The 23,334-nt window shown below is 41.0% G+C and overlaps 1 protein-coding gene across 4 annotated transcripts in view; it reads left to right on the top strand.

Annotated features, from left to right (window-relative positions):
- Traf4 (TNF receptor associated factor 4) overlaps nt 1–23,334 on the top strand; it is a 53,499-nt gene that overhangs the window by 13,662 nt on the left and 16,503 nt on the right. For 2 of the 4 annotated variants that reach the window (XM_076431026.1, XM_076431016.1), the window contains exon 3: nt 7,059–7,211. The exons of 1 other annotated variant lie outside the window; for it this stretch is intronic. In XM_076431026.1, coding sequence (XP_076287141.1) covers nt 7,182–7,211 — 30 coding nt within the window. In that variant the 5' untranslated portion in view covers nt 7,059–7,181. Of the gene's footprint in view, nt 1–5,426; nt 7,212–23,334 lie in introns of those variants that run through there. One more of the 4 variants, XM_076431008.1, reaches the window with a different exon arrangement.

The following is a 23,334-nucleotide window of genomic DNA, read 5'->3' as shown; positions in this document are numbered from 1 at the left end:
TGATAGATCGTAAATGGCGTATTAGTACTGCCTACAATCCGCATTGACGATGAACAACCACCGTGTTCGAGGGTGGTTTTTCTAAGCGTCGAACGACGCCGAGGAACGCGAAACAGAAGTTGGAGCATGAGAAAACGAGGTGCTGTGAAGAAGGTGGCAGAGGCGGCGGAGGAGTAGGAGGAGGAGGTAGGAAAGCTGACGGTCAGATTGTGAGCAAGGGAAGAGGGTTGCAGCTGCTGTGACAGCTGCAGGCTTCCCAATATTACGGGTCGGCCTATCCTCCGAATGCTGGTCCCTCCCGTCGCCTTTCCAGGTGCTCCACGCACCGCACCGGCGCGGCGCGGCGCCTCGAAAAATCCTTCTTTGTTCTCTATAGAGCACGTCGCATCTTTCTCTCTCCACCGCGTCAACTATCGATCCAGCTCGAAATTCATCGATTCCCCTTCGTAGATTTCGTACATTTCCTTGTCGCGGTCATCGAACAAATGCTCGATTTCGATCGGGAAGGGCGTACCCGCCGGGAGACAATTTTAGGGAACCGTTCCTGAAGCGATCGAATCGAAACGTGACCCATCCGATCCAGCGTTCGTGCTTTTCGAAGCTGCCATTTGCTGGCCACGTGTGCGCCGTGTAATTTCGAAGCCTGTAATTACTGAAACTCGGGGTTATCGACTTACACGTCCATACAATGGTTATACTAAACAAACCTATCGCGGATGAAAAAACAGCGAAGACAAACCGGAATACATTGAAGTGTCCACGCAGAAACCGGTATCCGGGACCTAGAGAAAAAATCGTTCGTTCGTTTGACTCCATTCCAATTGCGTTCGAACCTATTCTCGTCCGGTGTGCAGCCTTGCAGCGTAAAAAAGCGAGCCGGTGCCGCACAATTATTGCGTAACCATCAACTTATTCAGGTCGGTCGGCCGACCTTTCCCCAGTGTGCTACCTGTGCCGGATGCAAAACTGGACTAAAACGGTGAACGCGTGCCCGTATTACGCGCAGAGCGGAGAAAACGTGTCTGTCGGATCGCAGGATATTCGTGGAGATAGCCGGACATCCTGATCCGGAAGAAACCTCGGAAATGTCCACCTTGAAGAGGCCACGTTGGCTTCGAGCGAAGAATTTCGCCGCGCAAATGTTATTTCACTGGTAGAACGGCACCCCGTCGTCATTTCGAGGGCGTGACAGTGAATTATCGGACGTTTGATTATTTTCCGAGTCCCCGTCGAGGTCATGGTTCCCGTTTAAGCGAGCAATTCGGGCGCATAGGGGATCTTTGATGAGAGGGCCTGCACCCGTAGCTCTGTTTCCCATTAGGGGTGCAACGTGCTGGCGCATACGGTACCGATAAGTCGTGACTATAAGGGACGTGTTTGGAAATCGGAGAGACCGGTTATTAAGGAGATCGTATCCCTTAACACGAGAAACGTTACGCACCAATTACATTAGCGTGCGATATTCTATCGCAGAAGTGGGCTGAATTATGCCAGAGCAGAACGAGGATTGAGCACGACTCTCTGCAATTACCTGTCCTCTTTCGCGGATAAATTGGCGTCCTTAGCTACAGCCGAAGCTCGTCATGGACAGGAGCTTCCTTCCTCTCTTTATGAAAAAGTGGCGGGCGGCTACCATCCTACATTTTCTCCAAACGATGCAGTAAAGCAACTACTGCTGTAGCAAGTGAAGAGTCTTGCTTGGATATCTGGCACATTTGGACAAATAACGTCTACAGGGTGCTCCAAATGTAGCCATCTAAATATCTCCTTTGTTTTTGATGACATAACAAATGTTTTCACTGCAATGTAAATGGTATCACAAGTAGAATGCTTTGCAAATGTTACTTTTTTATCAAGATCATCGGTATTTTTTTCTTCTATATCCCATATTCTTCAATGACATTTTTTTCTATTTTTTTACCAAGTTTTTATTAGCTCGCTTTCTTGTCTGTCTGTTTGTTTACTTAAAAAAGAGCAGAACTCGTCCCAGTTCCCAGCATCACCCTGTACGATAAAATAATGGAAGACACCGTATTTAGGATAATGAGAATCAATCTCTGGTCGCTGCACCGGCTGCTGGTTTCGAGTGCAGCCGGTATCTGAGCGTTTCCAAATCCGCCGGCAAAATCCGTGATGGGACGACTTCAAAGGGAAAGATGGCGAGGAGTTTAGCCTGAGGGGAAGAGATTTGGATCTAGAGGGCTCGGTGGGGAGAGACACACACCTGCCGGTCGAATAAAAAGGGTCGGAAAGGTGCGCGATCCTGAATATCAAGCCTGTGAAATTGCAGTACGTAGTACATACGCAAGAAAATTAATACGACAACCTGACGTCGCACCTGTTGCGATGTTTGAACGACAAAAAAAAAAGAAAGAAACGTGGCGGCGCGTGTTCGCAAATATGAAATTGTCGTAGCAGTCTGCCGAGGCTGGTCGCTTCGTTTTATTTTAAGTCCTTGGCCGAACGACAAACCCATAGAGCAAAGTTACCTGGGGATGGTGAACAATGCGATTCATGGTTCTCTAAATGGTCGACGCTTTGAAATTGACGGCCATTGCAGCGGACTCTAGGTATACCTGACACAGCGTGTAATAACACCAATCATCCCGATAACCGTTACCGTCCTTCGGCGGATTTCATTGTTCCTCGAGTGGGCTGCAATTGCAAGAGGGTTGGTGTGACACGATCCCGGAATATTCGCAGGAACATATGTCAAGCTAATTAGCGTCGGCAATTCGGAGGGGTGGTTCGAATTCGGCGAAACCTGCCCCCGAACATACTGATGAAATTTACAGCAGACACGCCCTTGGTGGGCGACAGACAATGGCGCGTTTATCCGACGGGGTGGAAGAGTTTCAACATCGGAAGAATCGAAACGAGGACAGATGGCACGAATTCCAGGCCATGCGGGCTTTGACGAATTAAACATTCAAATGGCCCCGTGAAGGGCTTCACCTTCGACTCCTTTGAATAATCGTCCGCACGGCTTCAAAGGGTAAAGTCACCGTGAATCCAAAACCGTGACCGAGTTCAAGCACTGACTAAGTCATCAGGAATTCGGGAAGATCGATGGTATCAGTGATAAAGGACACATTACTAGATAGACTCGTGTACAAATTAGACATACATCTATCGATAAGATATCTATATATAAACCATATTTATCAATATAGGATAATAAATGTGTCTATGGCTGCGGATGTACGTTCTACTGCGATATTTCTTTCCAATGAGAAAGTTGTCGATCATTCTCATAGTTTTATAATCTCAGGATTTGTGAAAACACATTCCCCTTAAATGGTAAAAATGAGACCATTTTTCTTCCACCTTGATCATAAAACGAATAACTTTCAAAACTGAGGTGAAAATGAGTCTACACAAAAATTGGCTAGGATAATAAGAGACCTCAGGATACCATTGCATGATTAAAAAACCGTGTAAAAGGAGAGCCGATTGTGCTTGATTGGTAGACAGCAAAATAGAAGTTTTCTACGTGAATTGCAACAAACTGGAGTGACATAGAAATTGATTTTCATTCTTAATATGTTTAATAGGATGAAAATAATATAACAGTATTTTCAAATTCTTTTAATATTTTTACTGTTTTAAATTACAAAGAACTGGGTGTAAAAAATACACAAAAATACAAAAAAAAGGTGTAGAAAATCATACACCTTTTAAAAACTAATAACTCTTTCAAAACTCGACCTAACAGCTTGACTCAAGGTGAATGCGTTCTTTGTAAATGCGATATATCGATAAATGTTTTGTTGGTAAACAGACTTATCGATAAGTAAATACTATGGTCGAGCAATCTAAAATTGATAGTTGACCAGCAGAGTTGTGCTAATTCAATTACATCGTAATTCGATTACACAATTGAATTACATTGTATTTTAATTATATAGTAATTCAACTACGGCGTAACTGAATAACATAATTCAAACCTTTCAATTAATTCAATTACTAATTGTAATTGTATAACAATAATACAATTAATACAACATTATTAAAATACAGCTCTCCAAATTATAGCCCAGAACTTTGAAGAAGTGCGATATATTTTTATGTTTTTCTTTCATAACCTTCTTATAACGTCCTCCTTCATAATACGTAACGCTATTTTATAATTGTACTCCAATTGCAATTAGAAATTACAAAGTATTTTATAATTGTACTCCAATTGCAATTAGAAATTACAAAGTATTTTATAATTGTACTCCAATTGCAATTAGAAATTACAAAGTATTTTATAATTGTACTTCAATTGCAATTACGAATTACAAAGTATTTTATAATTGTACTCCAATTGCAATTACGAATTACACTGTAATTTAATTGATTGAAGATCAGAATTATAAATTACAATATGACTGAATTACAACGTAATTCAATTACCTTGTAATTATAATACCTAGAATAATTCAATTGTAATTCTGCACAACTTTGCTGACCAGCTGACCTCACGTCGGACCTGGTCTTTCTAGATCTTCGGACGACTGTAATAGATTCTACAGACAGACGTAATTAGGCATTCAGTTTTTTTCCGGTGGCCCAGAAGTTACCGAACATAACGCGCGCATTATAAAGGAGCACCTGCAATTGGACTGCACTTATCCCCCCTCCGTGTTGACTTGTTCGCATGAGGCTGCGCCAGGTTTCAGCGGAAGAAAGGTATAATACTACTATCATTCGAAAGTCGTCAAGGGACCGCTGTTTTTAAAGCTTCTTGTTTCCGAGCATCTTCTGCGATACTGTCTCACGGAGATCGAAGGCGGAGACTTCGCGGATGTTCCTTGTTAGAACGCCGATACCGGTTCGGCGTAGCTGGCCAGAAGGCTCGATCCCCAGGCTGGTGGGGGGAAGGTCGAAGAAGGCCGCAGCTGGCTAGATCCTGTCCTGGTACGTACAGCTGAACACGGCTGAATGTAAGGAACATGCCGAGCCAGGCCGAGCCTGTACAATGTCGTCCCCCTCTCCTTCATGGACCTGCAGTTGGCAACACGAACGTGTCTTTGCCGATCACGCGTCCCGTCGACCGGTCAAATTCTTTGTCTCCGAAAGGGTGCCAGTAAAAGTACACGTCGCTTTGATACGCGACCGCTTCCGCTACCTGCGCAGACCTGCCCGCTGATTGTCTTGATTAGCAGCTGGGTCCCCTGCTGAGACACTGATCCTGTAGTCCTAGATATTTGCGAAATTAGGAGAGCCGCCATTAATCAATTAATAACGGGACCCGTGTCCTCGAAGATCGCTCTGTACCCTCTTTCCTGCCAACTTGAACCACGCTATTGAAAACATGACTTGTTTAAAGGCTCAATGGGGAAAATATTCTAGAATATGTCTCTCAAATATGTTTTCGTCATTTACACACATACGGGTTGTTTTATAAATTATTATTTCTTGCTGATGTATACGGCGGGCGTATTTTTGTATCTTACGCCGTGGCGTTCCTAGAATTCTTATGAATAGACAGCGGATTATATGCATTCGTGACAAAACTGAGTAGATGTAATTTAAAACAATAAAAATATTAGGACTGTTATATGATTTTTAACCTACTTAACGTATTAGATGATTGCAGTAGTTCGTGCCCGATTTGAAAATAACATTCAATGGTTAAATTTTAAAGATTGGTTAAAGATTGGTTAAATTAAAATTAGAATTTGGTTAAATTTTCTGTGCAATTAGAAAAGAATGGTGACTATATGTATAATTGATTAATAAAGTTGTATTCTTTAAAATTTAACCATCGAATTTTATTTTCAAATCTTATGCAATCGTCTAATATTAAAAAAGAAATTGGTCTCCAGTTTCTTGCACTTCGAGAAGAAAATTTTCATTTTGCATAAAGGTCCGCTGTCTACTTATGAATTATACATTCCTGGAAACGATAAAATAATTAGTAGGTGACGTGCTAAAAGGATAAGGAACCACCGCCGTATACAAAAAAGATCAAGCCACATGAATATTCCGAATACAAATAATTGTATTAGCTTTTAATTACTCGCATACAGTGTATCTACAATCTTCAAACTTTAAAAGTGTTTCAAGCGTAAACAAAGGTGTCGACCACACTAGCAAATATCGATTCAGCATTATGTCATTGAATAAAAATCGATTTATGCCGGAGTGATATGTAAAGTTCCACGTATCCAGTTACGTGGAAAGTAGACTGCGAGTAAATGCTAATTCTCAATCCCGGAATAAATACATTTTTAGCCGTTTTAATCCGATCCCTTTGTGGCAAACGTTTTCTAAACCGCGACCCGTAAAGTCAGACGAGTTGCTCGTAAGTACTTGTACCACATATCCGATAATCTCTTTCACACGTTCTTTCATTCACCGTCTGCGCGACCCTGCGTCCTCCTCCCTCTAACGTTCCCAATGATGTCGCTCTCTTCCTTCCCTTCGTTCACTCGCAGGAAGAGAGTCGAGAGAGCAACGAGAAGATGAACCCTCCTGCATCATCTTCTCTGGAACTAGTATTGCTATTTCCGTCTATCTCGTTGATTCTCCATTCTCTCAGTCTCTGTTCTTCTTGTTCGGCGCGTAACCCACCCCGTTGGCCATTTTCCTCGTGCGTCGGTCCTTGTCGCCTCCTGTCGCCTTCCATCGGGCTCGACCAATCAGCGCGCTTGGTCCAGCGGGCATGACGCGACCGCTCCGCAGAGAGGACTGCGACCGACCGGACTACGAGCAGTCTGTCAGTAAACTCGGTGGCGTGCGTTTCGTCAGCGCGCGTTCGTCTCAACAGTTTTCATGCTTGTGTCACAACACGGATATACACACGCCGGTGTCGATCTCCATTAATATTCATTCGAACTAAAACGATTCGTTGGCAACGCTCAGTGAATTCGAATAGGAAAAACAAATGCTGATATCGTCGGTCGCACACCGGTCTGGTTGAACGGTCGCGAGTGTGTACCACCCCCCCACCCTCTCCCCGTTGAAACTGTCCCTGACATCGTGTTGATTCCGCTTTTTGTACGAGCGCGTACAGTTTGTTTGTCCGGTGAAAATTTAACGAAGACAAGATGGTGCGTGGTCTGTCGCAGTGGACGAAAACCTTGAGCTTCCCCGCGAGGGTGTCCCCACAGAGGCCTACCAAGGAGTCCAAGGGGTTCCATGTGAGCCCCAGTGCTAGCCCCACGTCGCCACCCAGCCCGATCAACGACAACATGGACAAGACGCCGATTATTACCGACGAGGTTAGACAACTATTTTTTTTAACTTATTAATCGGGCGTTAATTACTCGTTCTCAGCTGGTTTCTGTGGTACTGTGGAGTTTGATTGTTATCGGTGTCTTCTGGTCTAATCGTAAGCTGATACTAATTGGTAGGGGTACCTGAAAATTTTCACCCCTTTGAAGTAAGCGGCGAGAACTAGGGCTCTTCGATTAGGTTTTATTTTTAGTGCTTTGCTCCGAAGTCAGGGGTCGGCAAACTTTTTTTGGGAAGGGTCAGATACATCGAAGATATTTACGTGAGTAACTCTACTCGTAGATCAACAAGAAAACAGGTTTAAAATTTTCTATTAGGAATATTTTTATTTAAGAGAGAATAATTTTACGTTTTTCGTTTTATTAATTTTTTTTCGTGTTCATTAACCTCGCGGGCCAGGCATACAAATTTTTGCAGTACTCCCTCAAATAACGCGAGGGTTAGGAACATCTAGGATAAGATATCTTACAAGGGAAGGACCCCAAGTGTCCGACTTCGATTTTTGATAATTTTTTATGAGACGATGGTATATGGATCCCTAATGATGTCTGCAAAATGTTAGGTGTAGTTACTCAATAGTTTTAAAGATATAAACAATTAAACTTTCATACCTTGTTGATATACCATGATCTGCAGCTAAAGTTTTTGAAGTTCAATTGTTTATATCTATTAAAACTATTGAGTAACTACACCTAATATTTTGCAGACATCATTAGGGATCCATATACCATCGTCTCACAAAAGATTATTAAAATCGAAGTCGGGCACTTCGTTTCGGAGCGCACCCCAATCACTGCGTACGGTACATGCGGTAGATTTTCTCAGTGTGAGGCAAGTTTCGAAATGCCGCCCCTTAAATGTTTCTTCTTTAAAATAACCTTCGATTGTAAAATTAAAAATGACGATAAATCATAAATCAATATAGAAAAGCAGTGCGTAAATATTTCTAATTATTGAATGGTTCAAATTGTACTGGGTTGGCAAGAAAGTAATTTCGGTATTGCAAAGTGAAATAGAGCCCAAATTTTTTATCCAAGCAATGAACTTTAACAAATAAGATGTTATCCCATTTGCTCGATGATCTTTTGCCAAAAAGAATAAATAAGAAAATGTTTTATTGATTAAAGTTCATCGTTTAAATAAAGAAATTCGGCTTTATTTCACCTTAAAATACCGAAATTACTTTCTTGCCAACCCAAAATATTTTGATTTCATTGCTTATGCCACCCTTACGGTATCGCCTGATGCGCCCGCCTCTCTGTATCACAGCACGGCACGGCCCTGTGCGTACTGTTGACATTTGAGCGCTTGGAGTGGGGGGTAAACAGCTATTTCAACTGTCCCCGGCCTCTTCTTTCAAACTGCAAACTGTAGAGATTTTAGTAACGTTGCATGACCTCCTTTAGTCAGATCTGAATGGGTACTGGTGCTCAAGAAGTCACAGGTTAACGGGTTAAGTATTTAGACGGTAACACAGTTTCCTGTATTTTCGTCCGACTGTAAAATTTTCGAATATAACGTTGTCGTAGAACTCGGGAACGTTGAGGTTTGACAACGTTTTCAAGAATTATTTGTGCGTCCTGGTCTCGGTCAGTATGCAAACGATCCGCGTTTGGCATCTCAATGTGCACGCCGAGCATTCCACGAATATACTGGATCGGAGTTTCGAGTTTATCGTGGTACGTGTTTCAGATAACGGTCTGTTGCTATACGCTTGAACCGGCTACGGTTAATCGTCGCTTTGGTACCACGCGTCTCTGCGTGTATTTACGTTGCTGAACGTACCCCCACCCCCTGCCTTCCCACGCGGTTGTTTACTTTCACATTGCCGATTTTTGTGTTAGAAAAAGTCTTCGCTTCATCCGATGGCTAAATGAGAACTGTAAAATTATTAGAGATGGGCGGGGACCCGGAAATTCGGGTTCGGATCGAGTCAAGACCTGAAAATTCGTGATACGCGGTACCCGAAGTCGAAATCGGGTCGGGTACCCGAAATTTTCAGCCTGAATAATTTTACAATTTTCATTCAGCTATATATCAGATGAAGCGAAGTTTACTATTACTTAACCTTTTTCTAACACAAAAATCGATAATGTGAAAGTAAACAATCGAGATTTTCGGGTACCCGAAATTTTCAGCCTGAATAATTTTACAATTTTCATTCAGCTATATCAGATGAAGCAAGGTTTACTACCAGTTAACCTTTTTCTAACACAAAAATCGGCAATGTGAAAGTAAACAATCGAGATTTTCGAGTACCCGAAATTTTCAGCCTGAATAATTTTACAATTTTCATTCAGCTATATATATATATATATCAGATGAAGCGAAGTTTACTACCACTTAACCTTTTTCTAACACAAAAATCGGCAATGTGAGAGTAAACAACCGAGATTTTCGGGTACCCGGCCACCCCTAAAAATGATACGATCGAATTTCAAATTGCCGCCCGTCGGAAACGGAATTGGAAAAAAGCATCAATCGTGTCTCGGTCGTCGCCACAATTCCGTTGGTTGTTCGATCGCCTCCGCAACCTCCCTTCGCGTAGTCGTGTAACATAATCTTCATGCGAATAAGAGGAAACCGCAGAATGGGGGAAATCTATTATTGGACAAAACGGAAATGGGGTTGGGTGGAGGTGGGGGGAGGGGTTACGTTTCGATATCGCTTACAACAAGACCATTCACGAGTCTATCGCGAACCCGCTGCGTTGTTGGCACCGATCTCGGTGAAGGAGACCTCCCTTGTCGAGTACCATTCCCCATATTGCCTCTTATCGAGGTAAATACGCGAGGCTATCGAACCATGAGCGCTCTCGTGACTGGCAGCACAAAACATTCTATAAATCTTGAATGTCGAACGGGGGTCCGTTACGCTTCTCTTCAGCAACAGCATTCGTACACAATGTGCTCCGCGATTAAACGGTTTCTTTGTCCACCTAGCGCAACGCGCATCCTTTGTACCATTGCATCACCATGCACTTTCGAAGAATTCTCTTCGCTCAACATTGTTGTTTTGCAGCGCCGCGTCTGGTCCGCAGCTTGCAAAAATTAATCCGCGCCGTGTTGCGTAACAACACCGACTCCTTTTCACGCATCTCTTTCTCGAAAAACAGCCGCTCCGTGGCAAAAAGTCATTCCGCTATGGTTAGCAGACTGGCCCAGATGTTCCTACTCGGCTGCGGACAAGTTCAAGCAAGTTCACGCCTCCCCTCCACTCCCCCCACCCTGTTTCTCTGAAGAAATAATTTATGCCGCAGTCTTCAACTATCCTCGGTGCAAAATTTAGGTGCTCTGCTTTTTGGAGTACGATATGGATCCAACGATGTAGGTAAACAGAACAACAGCGTGCGTCCTTTGCTAACTAGGGTAACTGTACCTATTACTGCGGTATCATGCTTCGATTGTACTTTATTTTAATATTATTCCTAATTTATCATGGAAGATGGAAGAATGATGTGTTCCGAGTACAAAAAGAAATTGCTGGCCCTCAAAATCTGATACAACATGAGAAGATATTAAAAAATAAAATCGATGACATTTCGTTCGTATTACTGCGGACGGAAAAGATAAAACTTTCCCTGTGCAATTTAAAGCAATACAGTATTTTATCGATAATTGTCCCCAAAACGGGTCTGCTCAGGGACAATTATCCGCCAGGGATACTATTCTTTGACTTTTGCCGAACGTAGAAAAGGACAGTGGAGATCGAGAGGCCTCGCTCGAGAAGTCTAAACATAACTAATCCAATAACAAAACTTCTTTGTTTTACATTATTTATTGGTGGGACTTTGACCAACATATTCGTGGCATATTTCTAATGAAACCCATACCAAATATGATATAATTCCAGTTATATTTGCTTGTGTAATGAGCGATGAAAGTTTTCGACGCAAAGAAGGACAGCGTATGGGAAAGAAAGAGACGCGGAGAGTCGCAGCGCGCTGGCACAGTTCAAAGAACTTCCCACATACGCTGTTCTTCCTTGCAAATATTCTTATATTCATTGTAAATATTATCCGAATTGTATCATATTTGGTATCATTTTCATTTAAAAAATGCCACGAATATGTTGGTCAAAATCCCATAAAAAAATAATGAAGAATAAAGAAGTTTTGTCATTGCTGGCGAGAATTTATTCTCATAGAATCGTACAAAATTCAGGGCCAAATATTTATTTTTACGTATTTTAATCTCATTGGGAACAAACACCGCAGTAATAAGTACACCTACCCTAGTCAAGTGGCTACCGTGTGCATTTGTTTACGTTTATTTACTGGACTCGTCGTCGGAGGTGCAGTTCCAAGGCCGGAAATTAAAAATTGCAGGGGTTCGAAGATTTTTTGCTATGAACGATGACACACCCCCGGTCGCGTGCTTTCGTGTGCCGAGGTAAATCGAATTTATTCATGGGCTAATAAGAGAGGGGGGCCACTGGACATTGTCACCACACGGGGAACACCGTGCCTTATCGAGCAAGTATGTATTTGGGGAATCGAGTTCATCTCTTTTTGCGGTCGGCTTAATCGTCGCGGGCCCCCTCGGCGTTGCCAACACACGTGCGCCGCGTTAACGACTCCCTTTATGCGAACCCGCTGAAAAACCGAGGGGGTAGAGACAGAAGGCCGGTGGTAGGCAGTGTCAACTTCTGCGGGAAGTTTGTCGGACAGCGGGAGGGGAGTCGTTTGTGTAAACACCAGCCTCCCGAGAAGATGACAATGGCAGAACTGCGGACCGTTGGTGGCACGTGCCCTAACACGAAAGCCACATTTCCCTTTGCAAACGAATTCGAGTTAGCGACAGTGCCTCGAATGGCCAGTTTTCAAAACAATAATTAAAGCATCGGGGATATAATCTGTACACAGTTACTCATTGTGTACATATATGTAGACAGTAACGAGCCATAGAGACCGGAGAGATGCCGGTCGTACATTAGAAAGGAAGATGGCGTGTTTTCTTCTGATGGAAAAACGATCTCCTTCCATCGAAAGCGCATGTATAAGGTGGGACGCAAGACAATTTCTAGATGGGTTTATTTGGAGTGGCTACATCGATTAGAAATCTCCGAGTGCCGTCGAATTAATTGATTATTATTCAGAATGACGAGCTACGCCGATTAGAAATTTTCTTGCGTCGCCAAGAGCAAAGGTGATTCATTAATCAACGATTACTGATAATTAGACTGCGGATCTTTATGCAAAATAAAAATTGTCTGCATCGATTGCAAGAAATGGAAACTAAATTAAATGTAATTTCTTCCCTTAATGATTTTAATAAGGACGAAATCATATACTGACATCTTCAATTTTGTCAATTTTCCAACAATTTCGAATTTCATCCACTCAATTTTGCTATAAATGCATAAAGATCCGCAGTCTACTGATAATTATTTAGTAAACAGCAGCCACGATTAATAATTGGTGGCCCAAAAGTCACTAGACCATTGTAGAATGGAATATTTAATTTAATGATGCCTTCGGCGCTACGATCACTTAATAAATCTAGCAATTTTGCAATAAACTTTTCTTCTTTCCTAACGTTTCCTTTGAAAAAGGTTCAAAACTGAACCGAAACGTTAGGAAAGTAGAAAAGTTTATTGCAAAATTGCTAGATTCACTAAATGATCGAAACGGTAGCGCCGAAAGCATCATTAAATCAAATATTTAACATTTACGATCGACAATCGGGATTATTTTGTAAAATGGAGTAACTTTTATTTTGTCAGAGTTCATATTTATGCTTTAACAAACAAATTTGAACTTTGATGTTTGCTTTGAAAGAACAAATATTTCGTTGACATATTTCTCGGAGGTCGTCGATGTCTTTTTTTCCGAGAAATCGTGTATTGTGCGCGACCGAGCACCTTGTATAAGTACCAGTTTGAAATATTAGGAACGGTTGATGAACAAACGGGAGAAAGCTAGACCGGCTCGGCTCGCCGATCGCGTTATATAGAGATACAGGTCCGAGAAATCTGAAGATCGATATAAAGTGCGGGATTTATTGGAATTGTTGGTGGGCAGGTAGCGGGTTAAAGTGGTACGCGGCGTGGGGCGGGTACACGCATAACCGTGAGACACTTGTTCTCGTTAGCGTGTCGCGCGGGCAAAAGGAGCGGGTCCGAAAGAGACGACCACTTTGGCCGGACCCGATTTCCAACGAATGCGACCGCTCGTAACTTTTACTTAACGCCGCGTCGAGGACTCTGAACAGAGGATGAGGTGTGTGCGTGTGTGGGGGGGGGGGCCTCCGGGCGAAATTGCCCCGGAGGCGCAAGAATCTCCCGCGATAATGGAGCAAAAGTTTAACCCTTTCTCGTAACAGAAACGGCGGATTCTCTCTCGCGGTTTTAAAGGCGTTCGCCGGGTATATAAAATAAACCGTCGGTGGTCGGGGGCAAGGTGGGGGCAAGAAAAGGACGCGACGAAGACTGGTCCAAAGGCGGGGAAAGGCGACGGCGGAAGCGTGGGAACCGAGCGTAACAGATGGCCTCGGCTGCTTCCGAACATGCTCGGCCTCCTTCGGCCACCTCCGTGGCATCGACTCTGCTCTACGTTCGCGCGAACCATGTGTCGAACCAATCCGACCCTTGCGAAAAATAGATTTGTTGATCCTTAGTGGTCCCACCGCGGCGAACAGTGTTCCTTAGCCAACAGCTTCCAGCTGCGAGTCCTGGTCACTCCAATTCTCGCAGATCGCAAGGACCGAAGGACCTGCCGAGACACCCTCATTTTACCCCTTCCTTTCAAATGTGTTCAGGATTAGAATGTGGGCAATCAATCTGTTTTAATGTTCAACGCGATGCGTCAATCTTTTTTAACCGACTTCGAAAAAGGAGGAGGTTACTCAATTCGATCTGTATGTGCCTTTTTTCTATGTATGTTCACCGATTAAGACCGAAAAACCATCCTACGGTGTTCTACAAATTCTGCTCGTTCCACTAAAAAGCGTAAAATAAAAAAATTTTATAAAAAAGAATTAAACCGACTTCGAAAAAGGAGGAGGTTACTCAATTCGATCTGTATGTGCCTTTTTTTCAATGTATGTTCACCGATTAAGACCGAAAAACGATCCTACGGTGTTCTACAAATTCTGCTCGTTCCACTAAAAAGCGTAAAATTAAAAAATTTTATAAGAAAGAATTAAACCGACTTCGAAACGCACGAAAAAAATGCACCAAAAAGTATGATATAGTTTCCATTTAATTTATGGCACTGGAAATTACGAAAATTCTCGCACTTCAAACCCACTAAATCTGTTGATTCCTCCTGCTGCATTCTTTTCGTCAGATAATTTTGGATTCATTGTTTCGTAAAAAAATAAGTAATAATAAAAAAAGTTTAAATATTCGTGTTACATCGTGAGGTCGCACGGGCCTTTGAACTGTGCCGACGACTGCGACTCTCCGCGTCGCATTAGTAGTGATTCACACCGATATACCCGAGCCGAGATCACATACTACAGTGGGAGGGACATTTTTTTCCGTGTATAATCATATGTAAACGCATATTTGTTTATAAATCGAGGTCCTACTGTATTAAAATCGTGAGTTTGCTACTTATAGTTTGTTCAAAGGAGTCTTAATACGTTGCCTTAATTAATTAGTTGCACGTAATTGAAATACTCTAAATGGTACTAGGGTTAGTATCAAAACATCAGTTTGTGTGGAAATGGCTAAAAAATAATTCGATCAGCCATTACATCGATTACAGTTAAGTTGAATAAACGGATTAGACTAGCGCGAGTCGAAGAACAAAAGGAATACAGGTTTTCCCGTTAAACGTAGCAATCGGACCGCGTTGACTAAACAGGGAACGCGGTGGTTCGCGATTCGCTTTTCATTTTGTGCGCGGCCCACTTTCTCACCGTCAACCAGCAATGCGACCGTACGCCCGGGATGCATTTCAAAGATGATAGAAATACCGACGAGGAAAGTTTCCCAAGCCATATTTTTCCGTGGATAGTTCAATTATACATATATTAAACAAGTTATACCCGGCGACGGGTTGAGAACCATTACACGGAGAGTAGATAACTGAAACCGATGGTGACACAACGGTCCTCGAGAGTATGCGTGCCATTTCCTCGAGATTATGCATCGGCGACACTTCCTGCGACGATTTCCTTCATTGAACGTCATTCCGTGATTTCGCGGAACTTTGCTTGATTAAGCTCGACGGAATGTCAACGGCCTCGCTCGAATTGGAAAAATTGTTTCCTCCGGAATGCTGCGGCTTACAATTAATGTGACGACTCTATCAGTACGTGGCAATTGAATTTGTGTTTCTACATGCATTCTTGATATTAATATGTATTGCCTTGTTCGAAAACTGATTTATTAATATGAAGTGATATAGACATTCTTGCTAATGCTGTTTTGAAATGAGATTGTCATGACTAGAGACTTGTGGATCAATTGGGTTCAAAATTGTTCTTGTTAGGTAAATACAGGATGCCGCTAACACGTGTGCATCTCCTATTGCGCTTTTTGTATAGCGTCGTTACCCTCTTAACCTATTCTCCGGTCTCAATCGAACGGTACCGTTTCTGTAAGTCAATTATGTAACCCTATTCTCCGTGTCATTTAACGCTTCTGTGTTTCCCGCACACACGTGCAACGGTAAAAGCGCTCTACCATATTCTGGCAACGAATTCCATAAAAGCAGATCAAACTCTGTCCCACCCCCTGCTGCTGGCAACGCATTGCGCTTTTACAACTTCTCAACTCAATTTTCAAAAATGCTGGAAATAAATAAATCATGCATATTTTCTATAAAACAGAAAAAGGTCTGAAACTTTCATCGATATATTCGTGGCATTTTTCTGATTAAAAGGAGACCAAACACGGTATAATTTCAACTGTAGTTAGTGGTTTAATTGGACGATGAACGTTTCGGGCGCAAGGAAGTACAGCGCATCGGAAAGAAAGAGACGCGGACAGTCGCAGTCGCCGGCACAGTTGAAAGACTCCTTCTCTACTCAACTTGTAATGATCTCGGCGCACAGGTTCGATCAATGATGAAAACAACAGTAATTTTGCAAATTAATTAAAACCTCGACGTTTCGATCCTGATGTGGATCTTCTTCACGAGAAAACGATTACGTCTGAAAAATACTTAAAAATTAGCTCCTTCTCTGCGTTCGGCTCGGCCTTTGAAGCTCAAAAAAATAGCTACCCGTCTACGCTCGACGCAACCGAGTCCCCCCGAGGCTTTTGCGTCGATAGAGACATTACTGTATTATGAAGGGAAATAAATTGTCAAAAATAATAAACTTATTTTTGAATATGATGTACATTTTAATTAGTTCATCGAGTCTCGATTATCCATCGAGCCTTAATTTATCCGAGCTGTTTGTCTCCCGATCAAGCCGATTAATGGAGGTCCTACTGTACTTAGGGTCAAATTGAATTCACGACCCACTTACGACCACCTCGGTCTCCATTACCTATACATATCTAACTCACACCTATACCTAACTAGCATCAGAGTATTAATTTACCACCAATCATTGGCGTAATGCGAATGAGAGATCGATGAAGCGTCCCGATCACGAGCTGATCGACATACATATTTCTCTCGATACGCATGAATAAAATCAAATCGATAATTATACTCGGATTGCAACATCGTCGAACGATAACATAACTCACACCCGTCCAATTCACGACACACGTGACTAAATACATATGTATGTATGGTATGAACATGAGGAATTAACTTTTAATCCGCAGATGGTGGATGCAATTGACGATTGCCTTTCAAATATTTGCTTACCAATTTTATTTTACGTATTTTTAAATCCACAGGGTGTCTCAGAGCTGAAGGAGGCCACCTAAATATCTCCTTTATTTTTAATGACACAAAAGATATTTATGGCATAATTTAAATGGTATCGAAGGAGGAATATCATAGAAGAACAATTTCTTTTGTCCGGTTATTTTTTCATTGTTTTTTCAAGGTCGTCGTTATTTTTTTATCGGGAAAACTTATTTTTATTCTATCTTATAGCGGCTGCAAAAAATACATTTGAATATGCTTAAGTCATTAATAAGATGGAATTAAAAAAAGTAAGTTTTACCGAGGAAAAATAATGATGACCTTGAAAAAACTATGAAAAAATAACCGGACAAAAAGAAATTGTTCTTCTATGATATTCGTCCTTCGATACCATTTAAATTATGCCATAAATATGTTTTTTGTGCTATTAAAAATAAAGGAGATATTTATGTGGCCTTTTTCAGCTGAGACACCCTGTACTTTGTTAACGGAGTCGTTTTTGGCGCATTTATATTCATGATGATGTTTACGTTACATTGTACTTGGGTTATAAATAATGCATATTCGAGTCCTTCAATTGTTTTGGCAGTATACAGCAATGATGGTGGAAGAGTCATATTAGATGATTTCAGAGAAGCTTACTACTGGTTGGCACAAAATACATCTATTAATGCCAGAGTTGAGTTGGTGGGTTTATGGTTTACAAATTTCTGAAATGGCTAATAGAACTTGTGGACAATAATACTTGGAATAACTCTCACATAGCTCTCGTCGGAAAAGGATCTACTCTGTTGAAAGTTAGTATTCTGGATCAAAATTGAATAGATGAAATTTAAAACAGAGTAAAAGAACTTGTTCAGACTCGTGATGGAGGTTTTTAACAAAGTCTAAAAAATATCAATGTTACGCGTTTCATTTTAGATGAAATAAAATTTGATTCGTTTGTAATCAATAGACCGGGGATCTTTATGCAAAATAAAAATTGTCTTCGTCAATTGTACAACATAGGAGCCAAATAGAAATGCAATTTTTTCTCTAATGATATTAATCAGCTGAAACGAATACACTCATATTTTCAAATCGCACATACTCATTTTGTCCATAAATGCATAAAATTCGCAGTCTAGTAATCAATATTTAAGCATTAAAATAAATGTAGGTACACAAAAAATATACGCTTTCTTTTCCCTTCTACGACATTTCTATGCATAAAGACGTTCTAATCACTGTAACTGTAAAAGAAAAGGTGCGGCAAGGGGTTAAAGTATCCAGCTATAATATTCGTCCTGTTGAAATGACTAAAGAGCATTTTTATAGAAGCAACATTTTATTTGCATGAAGATCCGCAGTCTATCGGTGATTATCCCCACTCCTCCAACTCGAGCACCGTCATTCGAGGGTTCAACGGTATAATTCATGTATGTACCAAAAAGAACGACGAAGCTGTAGCTCGAGAGGAGTGATTTCCGATTATTGGAGAAATCAGAACTGATGAGTTAAGAGCCGCTACTTTTCAACTCGGTTGTTATTAAGCCACGAGCGTTAGTCACTTCTGACCCCGGCTAAGGAATGCGAGATAACGCGGATTCTTACGAGCAGCTCGTGGTAATTACCGCGTGTTAATTTAAGAGTGGGCCCGGTCCGTTCCCCTTCCCATAGAGGCCACCGCCTCCGTCGCGGCCGGAAGTTCTACGGTGTTTGTTGTTCCTCCGAGCATTGTTCCCCCCTGCATTCCACCGTAATGAACTTCTCGTTCTGCTTGCCTTCAGAAATAGGTGGTGCACAACAGTGTAATCGCGATAGAAATTGCGTCGAGCCTCGCTCGGCAAACAGCACCAACTGTGCGGTCGCTGCTTCCTGGGTACTCCGAACGTTGCTGAATCAGTATCAACCATTCCTGCTAAAACTGTTCGACGTTTCCTGCTCAGATAACGGCTGAAAGCTTCTTTCAAACTGGACAAGATCTCTGACAATTTAAAAACATTGAAACCCATCAGTTGGTTGCTTCATTCTTGGCATAAGTCATAAGTTACACGAAATAGGGTGTGACTTAAAGTACCATTTATTGTTTCACTTGATAAACATCCTGCGATGATAATAGACATTCGTGGACGTGAGGAACATTTATGAAACCTTGACAACAGTGAAACACATAAATGAAATACGGCGTGACTAGAAGTGCCATTTATTGTTTAACTTGAGGAACATCCTGGGATGATGATAAACATTCGTGAACGTGAACGAATATTTCTGAGAACGACATTGAAAGCCATAAATGAAATACGACATGGCCAAAAGTACCATTTATTGTTTAACTTGAGGAACATCATGGAATGATAGTAGACATTCGTGGACGTGAACTAAGATTTCTGACAAACTAACAACATTGAAACCCATAAATGAAATACGACGAGACCAAAAGTACCATTTATTGTTCAACTTGATGAACATTCTAGGATGATCATAGACATTCGTGGACGTGAAGGAAGATTTCTGACAGTTTATAAACATTGGATCCCATCGGTAGGTTGGCATGACCTAAAGTGCCATTTATTGTTTAACTTAATGAACAACCTAGAATGATAATGGACATTCGTGGACGTGAACGAAAATTCCGGACAACTAAACAAGATTGAAACACAAATTAAATACGGCGTGACCAAAAGTACCATTTATTGTTTAACATAATGAACATCCTAGGATGATAATGGACATTCGTGGACGTGAACGAAGATTTCTGACAACTTAAAAACATTGAAACCCATAAATGAAATACGACGTGACCAACTGCGTGAGGAGAGTTACCAACTGATATAAAATCTGTTTTAAACAGAAGGTCTGTTTGCCCAGTGGCTGGGGCCAAGTTTTAATGTGCAATTCGAAACCGTTCCTTCCGCTACCGAATTTGAGTACCAAAGGTTCGAGATTAGATTGTGTATTTACTCGAAGGATTTTAGGGTGAAGTCACGTTTTCGAAGTTGCAACGTTCGACCCGCGGCCTCTGTAAGTATTGCTAATAGCAGATCCAGTTTTAGAACGGCGATAATAGACGTTATTAGTAGCGACTGTTATCGCATCGCTTTATTTACGCAACGCGATTACCAAACAATCCCTGATATATTGTTGTTCCGTCGCACACGTTAACGAGGGAGACCGTATGCTTGTTTCTCCGTGTCCGGAGAGATTACGCGTAGGACAATAATTACTGGAGCGTGTTTTTCGGTGTAATTATAGAAGATACGTCCATTACGGATGATCCGTTTCGGGGTTCTTTGAAGTTTGTAGATCGTTCAAGATTGATAAGATAGGATAAGGCGTGCACCACCAGATAAAAGGCTATCGGTACGGTTTTTACTCGGAAACGTATCGCTGTTGAGGTTTCCTCGGCAGCTGGAACGTGTTGCTGCAGCGTGTCGTTACAGCTCGGCGAAGAAGTTTCCGTCGAAAATACATAATCTCGACAAGGGAAGTCAGCGATTGGAACGAGTTTTTTTCTTCTCGAACATGACGTAGTGGCTGCTGAAGAATGGTCACTGCGATTGAACTCGGACGAATAAATCACTTGTAGATCGTCGCTCAGCTGTTTCCTTTTTTCTGCAATCTCTGCGTGATACGCTGCAGTTATTCTTTCTTCGTCTTGTTTCCATTTCGAGCAGACTTTGCCCTTCAGATACGTTGCACTTTCGCAGATTTTTTTTTAGGTTTATTCAATTATATCAGATGATTGTACACGTTCGTGCCAGATTTGAAAATAAAATTCAATGGTTGAATTTTAAAGAATACAGCTTTATTAATCAATTATATAGTCACCATTCTTTTCTGAAAAGAATGGTGACTAGATAATCGATTAATAAAGCTGTGTTCTTTAAAGTTTAACATTGAATTTATGGCACGAATTTGGCCTGGAAGCTACCGGTCCAATTGTTGAATCAAATAATTTCAACAGTTGTGCTAAAATGCTACATTGCGCTAGAATATTAAAACTATAATGTAAAAAATAAAACGAAAAATTGAAAAAACCATTTTTTTAGTAGCCCACACTTCACTTTTTTCAATTTTCTCAATGACTAGTTCACAACTGTTGAAATTATTTAATTGAACAAGTGGAGGGCTAACTTCTAGGAATAATTACAGTAAAGGCTCTAATCCTTGAACAGTGGGCTGGATCGAGAAATTTGGTGACATTTTGCTATAACTTTTGAACCGTGAGAGACATCGGGATGAAATTTGCACTAAAATTCGTTAAAAATTACCTCTGTAATTCCGACCATCTGCAATTTTCTCAAAATTTCTTCCGTCGCGTGATGTGGCAAACTAATTGTTCTAACTTCTAAAAAAAAATCCAAGTTGCATGTTTCAATATTTAAACAGTTATCGTCTTCTCAAGACTGTCCGAATATTAACGCGGGCCACTGTATATTGAATAAAATTATTCATCAATTGAGATCGTCCAGAATAGTGAACCGATGTCTTCATGCACACATTACACTTGTTATTGTACTTTTTGCGTAAGGCTGCGAAAACCAGTTGCTTTTAGGTACCTCCAGTGATGTGGAACATTACGTTCCAGTTAACCGGAGATCTCCGAGTAATGGAGCGCGTTTCTGTTGAAATTCGAAAGAAATTGCAACCTCATGTGAAATTCACGGGTCACGGAGAGATTACTCGGAAATCGCTCAATGGCGTCCCACGACCGGCAATTTATGGGGTTCGAAGTCTTCCCGTTCTCCGTGCAGGTACGCGCGTGCAGCCGACAGACAGGAAGTTTTCCATTCGCACGCGATCCGAGTCCTGTCTTTCTCGAACAGTCATGGCTGCCGTGGAAAAAGCTTGAAAAATCAAGACGAACCGTAATTTACATGCTGTAATATTCTCGAATGAAAAAGGAAGATATTTAGCCCCGTAGTGGTTGAATAAGCTACAACCGTTATCCATTGTAATTTTTGCAATGAAATTCATATTCTTTTTAAAATTTTTCGCGGTTCAAAGGTTGAAGAAGAGGATAAAATTGATGAGAATGTCGAATCGGGAAACGGTTCATCGTGCGCAACACTTGGAGAGATACTTGTATGGTAATTCTTTGGTCATCGACTTATCAAGGTCGCGCGCGATTCGAACGCCGGCGAAAAAATTCGTCCGTTGGAGATTCGAGCGTTTAACCGTCTCGTTCGTGCATCGCTAATGTCGCCGAGGAATTTTTCGAATACCGGATTCTGTCGTCAGACTGCTTTCCGTTTCATTAAAATACTGTGGGTACATTTTGACACCTTGACTGCTGCGAAGGTCACCGGTGACCGGTACTCGACCTAGCAACGGCCTCATTTATCAGTGACCTTCTAATTATCTCATTCCTGACTGAAGAACATGTTTCTATTTTTGGGCGGGACAAAAAGGAATTGTTTAATATTTTTAAAAAATTCAGTTTTCAGTCTAACCAAAACTCCCTAAGATATACGATTTTAAATATGCTCATAATTTTGGAAGTGGTTTAAGTAAAAATTTAGGAAACTAAATTACTTCGATGTAATTTTTACGATACTGCAGGCGCAGATAAAATATTTAAAAATCGTGAGTTTCAGAAGGATATGAATTTCATTGCAAAAATGTTTACTTTTTCCTTCGCGGTTGCGACCAATAACAATTTAAACAACAAATTATTTACACATTAGCTAGTAAACTAATCCTGAAACTAAACGTCTGAAAAAGAACTCGTGCTGTTGGGTGCAATTTTGAAAAAGTTATTCGTTTTGGAAAGCTGTACGAATACTTTGTACATCCACTGTATATGTACTACCAACTTGTCCAATTATGATTGTTTCTAATCAATAGACAGCGGATTTTATGCATTTATGACAAAAATGAGAATTTAAAAATACTGTTATATCATTTTCAACCTATTAAAACCCTTGTGTAGTAAACCGAGTAGCCATTTACTGTATTTCTTTCAACAATTTGTTAGTGTTTCTCTAAAAAATATTACAAAATTTCTCTGAATATCTATTTTTTACTCGCTAATATATTAATTTATAGCCTCATAATGAGAATTTGGCAAACATGTTAGCCCTTTGCACTGCTTTGTCGAGTGCGACTCTACTTCAGAGAAAGAAAAATGTAAATGAACAGGATTTTATATGTATTTGGTTCCTCCTTTGTTTATGTAATTTCTTATTTTTTTAGTTAAGAACAAATAAGTTCCACAAATATAAATTACAACAAAATTTGAGAGCTATATTTAATATAATCAGTAAATTTAAATAAATTCAGTAAATTTAATATAATAAGTAAATTTCAAATAAAACACTTAAAATAGTAGGGAGTTGTTGGCAAGAAAA

This window comes from Lasioglossum baleicum, chromosome 1 (genome assembly GCF_051020765.1).
Source record: "Lasioglossum baleicum chromosome 1, iyLasBale1, whole genome shotgun sequence".
In the NCBI taxonomy this organism is placed as follows: Eukaryota; Metazoa; Arthropoda; class Insecta; order Hymenoptera; family Halictidae; genus Lasioglossum; species Lasioglossum baleicum.
The sequence above is the reverse complement of the archived record's forward strand: the minus strand, read 5'-3'. Positions and strand labels throughout refer to the sequence as shown.